The sequence below is a fragment of the Herpailurus yagouaroundi genome, unplaced genomic scaffold (assembly GCF_014898765.1).
Source record: "Herpailurus yagouaroundi ecotype Mexico unplaced genomic scaffold, PumYag 161, whole genome shotgun sequence".
Taxonomy (NCBI): Eukaryota; Metazoa; Chordata; class Mammalia; order Carnivora; family Felidae; genus Herpailurus; species Herpailurus yagouaroundi.
The window spans coordinates 1,918,439-1,929,663 of NW_024412402.1; the positions used below are offsets into that span (position 1 = coordinate 1,918,439).

At 44.2% G+C, this 11,225-nt stretch overlaps 1 protein-coding gene across 1 annotated transcript in view; it reads left to right on the plus strand.

Moving 5' to 3' along the window:
* The window catches only part of DDX10 (DEAD-box helicase 10), a 281,324-nt gene extending 277,307 nt beyond the window's left edge, over nucleotides 1-4,017 (plus strand). The window contains exon 18 of the mRNA XM_040482918.1: nucleotides 3,336-4,017. Within this exon, the coding sequence (XP_040338852.1) occupies nucleotides 3,336-3,513 (178 nt within the window). The 3' untranslated portion in view covers nucleotides 3,514-4,017. The remainder of the gene's footprint in view (nucleotides 1-3,335) is intronic.
* Nucleotides 4,018-11,225: the final 7,208 nt, after the last annotated feature.

The window sequence follows — 11,225 nt, forward strand, 5'->3', positions numbered from 1 at the left end:
CATCTTTGAACATGATGATGGTATCTCACAATACTTTGAGAATGTTTTGCTGTTTTGCTTTTTCTTTTATTTTTAATGTGTAAAGTGATTTCCTGTACCTTCAGAAACTAGCTTTATGTTTATGGTCTGTGCCTCAAGTGTATGCAGAACCCTGCAGTAACAATGGTGGTTTGGTTTTTTTAAATTGAAGTATGGTTGACACACAATCTTACATTAGTTTCAGGGGTACAACCTAGTGATTCCACAACTCTGTACCTTATGCAATGCTCACCACAAGTGTAGACACCATCTGTCACCATATGACACTATTACAATAACATTGATTATATTTCCTATGTTGCGGCTGTGATTTATTCATTCCATTAGTGGCAGTCTCTACCTCCTACTCCCTCATTTCACCTGTCCCCCTGCCCTCCCTCTGGCAACAACCAGTTCTCTATGTTTATGGGTCTGTTTCTGCTTTTTGTTTGTTTTGTTTTTCAGATTCCACATATAAGCAAAATCATATGGTTTTTGTCTTTCTCATTCTGACTTTATTTAGCATAGTATCCTTTAGATCCATCCATGTTGTTGCAAATGGCAAAAGCTTTGTTCTTTTTTATGGCTGAATAATATTCCTATCTGTGTGTGTGTGTGTGTGTGTGTGTGTGTGTGTGTGTGTGTGTATGCCACATCTTTGTCCATTCATCTGTCGATGGACACTTAGGTTGCTTCCATATTTTGGTTATTGTAAATGCTGCAGTGAACATAGAGGTACATGTATCTTTTTGAATTAGTGCTTTCATTTTCTTTGGGTAAATACTCAGTAGTGGAATCCTATGATATTTCTATTTTAATTTTTTGAGGAACCTCCATACTGTTTTTTATGGTGGCTGTACCAATTGACATTCCCACCAACAGTGCACCAGGGTCCCTTTATCTCCATATCTTGCCAACATTTGTTATTACTTATTTTTTTTATACTAGCCATTCTAATACCTCATTGTAGTTTTGAATTGCATTTCCCTAATAATTAGCAATGTTGAGCATCTTTTCTTGTGCCTGTTGGCCATCTGTATGTCTTCTTCGGAAAAATGTGTATTTGGTTCCTGTGCCCATTTTTAAATTGGATTGTTTGGCTTCTTTGGTGTTTAATTGTATAATTTCTTTGTATATTTTGGATTTTAACCCCTTGTCAGATATGTCATTTCAAATATCTTCTTTTCAGCAGGTTGCCTTGTTTTGTTGGTGGTTTTGTTCAACTGCAAAAGCTTTTTAGGTTGATATAGCCCCAGTGGTTTATTTTTTGCTTTTCCCTTGTGTGAAGAGAGACATACTTGGAAAAACGTTCCCAAGGATGATGTCCAAAAGATCACTGCCTGTATTTTCTTTAAGAAGTTTTATTGTTCAGGTCGCATATTTGGGTCTTTAATCCATTTTGAGATTATTTTTGTGTATGGTATAAGAAAGTGGTCCAGTTTCATTCTTTTACCTGTAGCTGTCCAGTTTTCCCAGCACCATTTATTGAAGAGATTGTCTTTTACCCATTGTGTATCCATACTTCCTTTGTCATGGATTAATTAACTATATAAGCTTGGGTTTATTTGGGGACTCTCTACAGTACCATACTGTTTTGAGTCCTATAGTTTTGTAGTTTATTTTGAAATTTGGGGTTATGATATCTCCAGCTTTGTTCTTCTTTCTCAAGACTGCTTTGGCCATTTGGGGTCTTTTGTGGTTCTATACAAATTTTAGGAGTACTTTTTCTAGTTCTGTGAAAAACACCATTGGAATTTTAATAGGGATTGCATTGAGTCTATAGATTGCTTTGGATAGTAGGAGTTTTTAACAGTAACTCTTCCAGTCCGTAAGCATAGTATATCTTTCCATTTATTTGTGCCCTCTTCAAATTTCTTTCATCAATGTCTTATAGTTTTTAGAGTATAGATCTGTCTCCTCCTTGGTTAAATTTATTCCTAGGAATTTTATTTTGTTTTGTTTTGTTTTATTTTATTTTTTGGTGCAAGTTTAAAAAATGTTTTTTAAGTTTATTTATTTTGAGAGAGAAAGAGAGAGAGCAAAAGTGGGGGAGGGGCAGAGAGAAGGAGACACAGAATCCCAAGCAGGTTCCATGCCACCAGTGCAGAGCCTAAAGGGGGACTTGAATTCACAAACTGTGAGATCATGACCTGAGCCGAGATCAAGAGTCAGATGCTCAACTGACTGAGCCACCCAGGTGCCTCTTTTGGTGCACTTGTAAGTGGGATTGTTTTCTTAATTTCTTTTTCTGCTTCTCCATTATTAGTGTATAGAAATGCAACGCATTTCTGTATACTGATTTTGTGTTCTGCAACTTTACTGAATTTATTTCTGATAGTTTTTTTTTTTTTTTGGTTGAGTCTTTAGGATTTTCTATATTTAATGTCATGTCATTTGGAAGTAGTGACAGTTTTACTTCTTCCTTATCAATCTGAATGCCTTTTACTTCTTTTTCTTGTCTGATTGCAGCAGCTAGGATTTCCAGTACTATGTTGAATAAAAGTGGTAGGAGTGGAATACTGTAATAATGTTTGTTTTTTTAAGACTATGTTTGGGTCTTAGATATAGACTTTAATTTTATTTATTTATTTATTTATTTATTTATTTATTTATTTATTTATTTATGAGACAGAGAGAGACAGAGCATGAGAGGGGCAGAGAGAGAGGGAGACACAGAATCCGAAGCAGGCTCCAGGCTCTGAGCTGTCAGCATAGAGCCTGACACGGGGCTCGAACTCATGGACTGTGAGATCATGACCTGAGCCAAAGTTGGACGCTCAACCGACTGAGCCACCCAGGCACCCCATTAAATGGAGAAAGTTTATTTGATGTCTTAAATAATTTGACATTTGAGGTTCTCTTTTACTCTTAACCTGTATATCACAACTTCATACAGCAGATGTTAGTATCTGCTTTCCTGGTATCTGTTAGCTTACAGATTGCTACCAAAACAGTAATCTAACTTTAATACAGGCAGTTTGCTGTGGCAGGACAAGCACAGATAGGAGTCAGAGTGCAGGCCATCAGTGTCCCCAGGTTGTGGATGATATAACTGTAGCTCCCTAGAATTGTGAGGATTGGATGAGACAGTGCCTGTGCAGTGCCTGGTGCATGGTAGGCCTTCTGCCCCCTTCTGTTAATAGGAAGGTACTTATGACATACAGATATCCTGATGTTGTTACAGTTCCTTTCTCTCTTGAGTAATAATACCACCTTACCAACTCTCTGTTATTGGTGATTTTGTCCTATTTTAAGTGTTTGATTTCATAATGGATTTAGTTGTTTATCAAGTAAATCGTTGGATTTGTTCCCACCAGTGATACCAAGAAGAAGCAGGGAATGAGGAAAAGGAACAACAGCGAAGTGGAAGACGTGGGACCCACGAGTCGTAACAGAAAGAAGGCCAAGTGGGAGACCTTAGAGCCTTTGGACACAGGCCTGTCTTTAGCAGAGGATGAAGAGCTGGTGTTACATCTGCTCAAAAGTCAAAGCTAGATGCTCCGTGCTCTTCTCCTTGAGATCTCTGGTCATGATTATGTGGACAAGAAGTTGCAAAAAACAGTTGGCTTTGGGGCACTTAGGTAACATGAGTCCCATGCCCAAAGGATCTGTCCTCGGACCAAAGCAGTTCTGTTTCTAAGCCCCTTTCATGGGACATGTTTGTGCCATCCCAGAGCAAACTCAGAGTGAGGGTGGATTACAAAGTTTCTTGATCCCATTTTCCAGCATGTGCTCTGTTAGATCTTATCCGTGGATTCCTACATCTTGTCACTCGAAATGCTTCCTTTGTTTTACCGACAACTTCTGGAGACCTTGTTTCATTGTTAGAAATTCCTATCTTGCTTACCATACAGAAATTTCTGTGTATTATTAAGCAAAATTGCTCACATTTTTGATGTATTTAATATCTCTAAAGAGACAGAGTAAGATGGACCAGTCCCGAGAAAAGAGTATTTTTGAATTGCAACGATCAATAATAAACATATTTCCTATAAAATACTAATGTTTTCATTGTGTCCAGTAATATAAGAGCACTCTCAGGGCAAGATCCCTGAGTACAATGCTTAGCCAGTTCCGGACAGTGAATTTCTCATGTTCTTAAATTAGCTTTCCTGAAGATAATCGCTTAGCTTGTACTGGCAGATTGCGTGGCCGCTTTTGAAACCTGTAGCATTCCTACACTTGGAGTCTGTGCTCCACATCCAGCCCTGTAACGAGCACCCAGTAGGCTGTAGGTCTCTCTTTTTTTAAATTTTTGTTTAATCTTTATGTCACTTTTGAGAGGGAAACAGACAGAGTGCAAATGGGGGAGAGGCAGAGAGAAAGGGAGACAGAATCTGAAGCAGGCTCCAGACTCCAAGGTGTTAGCCCAGAGCTCGACGTGGGGCGTGAACCTGTGAACCGTGAGACCATGACCTGAGCCAAAGTTGGACGCCTAACTGACTGAGCCACCCAGGCGCCCCTAGTCTTCTCTTAAGTGCCTTGTTCGGCAGGCACCACAGAGCCCCCCACCGAGCCAGCTCCTGGTAATGAGTAAGGAGCAGAACAAGACAGAACCTGTTTTTGGTTATTCTTTGTGGGGAAAGAAATCTGGCTTTGGCATGCTGGTTCTACCATAGATTTGTCACCCCCTCGTTGTTCTTTGCCCTGGGTGCAGATCACTCACGAATCCAAGGAAGTATCCCTCCTGCATATCCCACAGACACTTCCAACTCAGCATGGCTCCATAATGTCTCGCTTGGTGTGATCGGTGTCCCTCAAGGGCAGCACAGAGAAACTCGACCACCCTTCACTTGGCTGGTTCCGTTGATTCCTCTGCATGTGACTCTTCCATCCACTGTTTTTCCTTTATCTTCCCAGCTTCTGTCTTCAGTCGGAGTTCAGATTCTCCTTGAGACATTACTCCAGTGACCGCCAGCTGGTGCCACCAGCCTCCCATTTCTGTAGCTGAGCGTTCCACTGTGGCCACAGTTGTCTGCGTAGCACTGAGCTGAGCTGTTTCTTGCTTCTGTTACCGTGCTTATCATGCAGTGTTCCAGATGTTGTTTATAAGCCTCTTGCCCCTGTTATGTGACAAATTTCTAGACTGTCTGTGCTTACCCATCCTGTGCACTCCCAGAGCTAAATACAGCACCTGCCCTTTAACAGGTTCTCGGTAAGGCTTATGGAATTAATGAACGAATAGCAAGAGACCAAAATGATTTAAGGTATGTTGTGTGCATTGTCCCCTCTGGTAGGAAGGATATAGGGTGTTAAGAAATTTGACACCTGGATGAAATGGCTCTGTTGGGGAAAATTGATGGGAAAGGAATTTAGGGTATGGCAGCCAGGGAAGATTTTGAAATTAAATGATATGGTACAGGATTTCTTGGCCTTGAATATTTCCAAAGGACAGAAATATGTAAACTGAAGGTTTACCTATTTCAGTTTGTCAAGAGTGTATGTATATACACTGAGGGTTCACCATTGAATTCACTTTGTGCAATTTTGGATTTTGTTTGTTCTAACCCAAAAGAAGGATTAAGGCAGTTTTATTCCGTGTTTGTGAACATTCAATAGATATATTGCCACGCCTTTAGTTCATAAAGTAGTTTGAGTTGTATTCTGTCCCTTGAAGTGAATAGATCCTGACTAATCTATACATTGTAGGCGATTTTAGTTTGCTGGTTTTGAAAACTAGTTAAAACCTCAGAACAGAGTTGATAGAAAACTCAGGTAAACAACACAGGGTAGATTTTGTTCGGTGTTTACTGTATAGTATTACTTTTTAGCAGATATTCACTACCCCCCCCCTCCTTCCTTTGCAAAGCATAATTTTCTCCTCCCCTCCTGTTGGGCCTGCCACATGGCTTACTCTAGCCCATGGAATGTGTGGAAGTGACTGTGGGCCAGTTATAAGTAGAGCCTTTAGGGTGTATTGATGTTCCGTCAGCCCTCTCCCTTGATACTAGGACCAGAGAGAGGGTACTGCTTCAGTCTGGGTCCAAGTGAGAAGACATGTTAGACCTGTGGCCACCACATCCACTCTAAATCTTGGGGAGCAAGAAATCCTCTAAGACTTGGGGAGAAAGACTTTTTTCAGAGAAAAAAGATAAGAGAAACTTAATAGCCAATGAGCAAGAGCATTCATCCATTCAATAAATGTTAATAAATTCAGCAACTACCGTATGCCAGGCTCTTTGCTTGTGAGAAATACAAAATGTTCCCTCCCCTGCTCCCATATAGTAGGGGGAAGGAGAAGCAGGCTCATAGTTTTCGTGCATTATGAAAGGAGGTGGAAACTCTGTGTGAGCATTGTTGCTGGCGTGCAGGAAGGGGGGACATAGATAGTGACTTGGCCGAGGACCCAGAGGCTAATTCTTGCTGGATGCTTAGCTGAGGCCAAGAGGCTATTACCCACTCGTGTAAAATGATCCCTGAAATTACATGAGCCTGTTAGAGCAGATACACCCAACAGCCCAATCCTTTGGAAGGCTGCCGTCTTATAAGCTTAACGTGGCATTTTAGATTTGTTGGGAGCTATAAAAAATGGGTAAGTTTAATTAAATGTAATTAATTTTGTTATACAACATTTGAAATACCCTGAACATGAAGAGTCATCTCCGTGCGTGTCGGAGTGTGCCAGAGGATGCAGATGTTCCTGAGAGGTGTGGGGGGTGTGGGGGGAGCAGGGATGGGAGGTGGTGATGTAGGTAGAGGGGAAAGAGCCTGCAACCAATATTTAGAAACCTTGTTTCAGCTCTTTGAAGACTATTTTACTCATTTAGTTTGAGAGAGTGAGCGAGAGCGATTGGGGGAAGGGCAGAGAAAGAGGGAGAAGAGAGGATCCCAGGCCTGCTTGGCCATGCCCAGTATCGGAGCCCGATGCAGAACTCCATCTCACAACCATGAGATCAGGACCTGAGATGAAACCAAGAGTCGGATGCTCAACCGACTGAGCCACCCAGACACCCCTAAGACCATTTTAACCGGAAGTGTGATCACAGTGTGATTTTCTTCCCCGGCCCTGCTGATCAGACCGTCTGTATACCTGGTACCTGCTGGAATTGGTCAGGAACTGGCAGCTAGCCATGAGCCTGTTAGAGAGGCTGAGACCGAAAGCTCTGTCCGAACAGGGACACGTTGGGCAACGGAAGTTTAGGTAGTCCACAAAATAGGGTTAGGAGACAGACCAGGGAGCACGATGGGCAGAAAGTGAGCTCACGTTGGGAGTTAGGTGGGCACAGCTGTGAGTGAACAAGAACTCTGGAAAAAAGAGTAAGTGGTGAGGGGTCCCCGTTGGTCATGGAACATGAGGCAAATCCATGGAGAATCCAGGCTGGAACAGTGAAGGCCTGCAGACCCCTCTTGCTGAGGTCTCTGGGGTCCACACGGCCCTTTAGGGTCTTCAGAAGGCTTTACCTTCTCCATGGTCCTGTCAGAGTTCTGCGTAAGTCTGTGTCCTTCACTGCCTCGGGTAGAAGACCCCCTTGCCTCAACCAGTCTGAGTGAGTCTTTGGGGTGGGGTTTTTGTACCCAGAAGAGCTTCAGTAAACGCAGAATACTCTAATGCCGTGCCGCCTAGGTGTGAGTGTGCAAGGGAAGCACCAGGGGCGTCTTTCCAGAGGGCTAATCCCGGATCTGGAGGTCTGAGGTGGGGTCTGAGAGTCTGCGTTTCTTTCACGCTTTCAGGTGATGCTGTGCCACTGGCCCCCGGTCACATTTGAGTAGCGAGGCACTAATGGAATTCAGAGAGTTATTAAAATCATTATTCACAGATAGGGTTCTGTCAGAGTCCCAGCAGGAAACAGATGGCACACACAAATTAGCATTATTCTAAGGGGATTCAATAAAAGGATTATTTACACAGGCCAGGGCAGGGTGTGAGGAAATCATGACGGAGAGTCTACCTGAGGCTGGTCGCTGGAGTGTTCCCACTCCTCCCCCTAAAGGAAGTGGGGGGGGGGGGGCAGGGGCGGGGCCGGGAAGGAGAGACTGCTGGGCTTTGACCTTTCTGTGCAGCCAGCCGGAGGTGACCACGGGGCACCGGCCCAGAGAATGAATCCCGGGACCTGGCGATTGCCCCTGTAGCCAGAAAGCAAGCTGCCTTGAGAGGTGAGCTGTGCAGTCTCCCGAGACGCGGAGCAAGGTGGAGAAACCTAGGGCGACAGAAGAAACGGGCACAGAGATGTAGGGCGTAAATGGGTGGGAGGAGAGGAGCGGCCCCGGGCCTCTGCCCCTCTGGCCTGCGCTGCGGGCCAGGCACCGCCCTGAGAGCCAGCTGTGCGTCGAGGACGGGCAGCCAGCCAGCCAGCCAGCCTGCACGGCGCCACTGGGGGGTGAGCCGGGGGAAGAGGGTAGCTCGATGGCCAGGGGAGTGACCGTCGCGGGGAGGGCCCGCGGATCTGCTGGCAAGGGTGAAGTCCGAGGAGCAGGGCCCACTTCCCAAAAGTGTTGGGGGCACCCTGGCGGCAGGTGCCGCCTGGACGGCCCCCCACCCCCACCCCCAGAGCATTTCTGACCACCGTCATGTAGTGGCCTTCACACTCAGTGCCTCCTGCTCTCCGAGACCACCGTTCCTCCCGCTTCCCTCTCAGACCTCCAGAGCTTGCCCTTCTTCACTCTTGGCCCGTGATTTTACTGAGAAAATAGAAATGGTCGATTTTAACGTCGATTAATGTCGATTTTACTGAGAAAATAGAAATAGTCAGGACACCTTCCCTAAACTGCACACCTGCCTGGCCTCCCCCCCGGCCGCTGGGGAGGGATGGGGGGCACTGTCTACCCTTCCGCCCTGGGCCAACCCCCTGCCCGGGCTGGGTGCCCCCTGCCCCACCCGTCCACAATTGTTCCCTCTCCACAGCATCCTCAGCCTTCCCTCCCTGCTGGACGGCAGGGTCTCCCACGTACACAGCAGAACTTAAATCGCGACCACAACTGGCACCCCGCCCACCATCCCTTGGCAGCCACAGCTCTGTTGCTCTCTCTCTCTCTCTCTCTCCCTTTGTGGTATAGATAACTCTGATCCCTGTCTATACCTCCTTCCTTCCCAGTCTTACGTGCAAGTGATACTGAATAAACTGCTCATGTTCAAGTACACGGTTTGATAAACACTGGCATGTGCACACATCCCTACACATGCACGACAGACAATGGACATACACATCCATAGCCCCTAAAAGTTTCCTCCTGTTGTCCTCTCCACCCCCCCACGTTTCCCAGACAGCCCCTGAGTCACCATAGATCGGTTTACGTTTGCTAGAATTTTCTGTCAATGGGGTCACGCAGCGTGCGTTCATTTTTGTCTGGCTTCTGGCACTCAGCATCATCTTGAAATTCATCCAGTTTGCGGTGCATATCAAGCGTTCGTTCCTTTTATTGCTGGGTGGTAATCCGTTGTGCGGACCATACCTGTTTATCCTTCACCATTTACCAACGGGGGCAAGATTTCCATTTTTGGCAATTACAGATAACATTGGGAGGAAGTGTACAAGTCTGTGTGAGTGGTCCTATGTTTTCACTTTTCTTGGGTAAACACCTGGAAGAGCAAACGGCTGTTTCACGTGGTAGGCCTATGTTTAACTTTTCAGGAAACTGCCAGGTGGTCTTTCCAAGGGGCTGGACCATTTCACATTACGCCCAGTAGTGTATGAGAGTCCCTGCTTCTGCACACCCTCACCAACACTTGACATTATCAGTCTTTTTAATTTTAACCATTTTGATGAGTGTGTAGTACTATCCCATTGGGACTTTAATTCACATTTCCCTAATGGCCAAACACACTGAGCAACTTTTCATGTCCTTATTTGCCATCTGTATGTCTTCTTTGTGAAACGGGTGTTCAAATATTTTGCCCCTTTTAAAGAATTTGCTTGCTTGTTTTCTTACTGAAATTTATACATTTATCTGATACTCTGCTGGACACAAGTCCTTTATCAGATACATGATTTGCAAATATTTGCTCCCGTTCTGTGGATTGTCTTCTCATTCATTCTCTTTCATTTTCTGATTGTCTTTTGAGGAGTAGACCTTTAATTTTAATGATGTTTAAATTATTCTTTCTTTTATCGATCCTGTGATTGGTGTCATAGCTAAGAACTCTTAGCTTATCCCAAGGTCACAAAGATTTTCTCCTATATTTTCCTTTAAAAGATTTATAGTTTTAGGCTTTCGATTCAGATTCATGCTGCATTTTGAATTAATCCTTGTATGTGGTGCAAAATGTGGATTGAACTTCAATTTTTTTGCATTCGGATATGCAGTTGATCCCACAGCATTTGTCAGAAAGTCTGTTTTTTTTTTTTCCCCTCCACCGAATTGCCTGTGCATTTTGTCATGCCAGAAAGTAAGAAAATGCTCAAAAAGAAAAAACTTACAACGTGGTGGTATGCCAAAGGGGTATGGGAGCCTCCTGAAAGCATTCTCAATGGCCAGAGCTGAGAAAGTTCGAGCAACAAAATTAAAGTAGGATTGAATTATAACCCCATATATATAAGGGTCCCTGAGTCCGTGCTGATGTAACTCAAGGACTGAAAAAATAAATGTGGGACAAGGGACAAATCTCCCATGCAAAAGAATCCCAAATAACTTACGCAGATACTCTGCCCTCCAGGAAGTGGGCTGTGCATGGCGGTTCCTCCAAAGATGACAGTGAGAAAAAGGAGTAGCTTCACAGCAGAAAACCTGACAACCCCCCTCAGCCAGTGATCAAGGCAATAGCGCGTACTCCGTCGTATCATGGGATAAGAAGGGTGTGCTCCATCTGTGGTCTTCCTCTCTGGAATGCAGAACCTCATTCTAATCATGAGAAGAGACATCAGACAAATCCAAGTTGAGAAACATTCTACGACACAGCTGACCAGTGCTTCTCAAAACTCATAAGGTCGTCAAATGAGGGAAATCTGAGACTCACTCACGGCCAAAAGGAGCGTATGGACACATGCTACCAAAACAGGATGTGGTGTCCTCCATGGGACCCTGAACAGAAATACGACATTAGACGGAGACTAAGGAGATCTGAATAAGGCATGGAGTTGAGTTGATAGTGATTTGTCAGTATTGGTTCTTTATTGTGAGAAATGTACGATGTTAAAAATGGGGGAATATGGAAACTCTATACTGGCTTTCTACAAACTCTACAAGTCTGTCTAATACTGAGGAAGTTTTTCAATGAGAAGTTTATTTTAAAAATGACACCCAGCAGATGCCGCCTATTTTATTTAATCCAG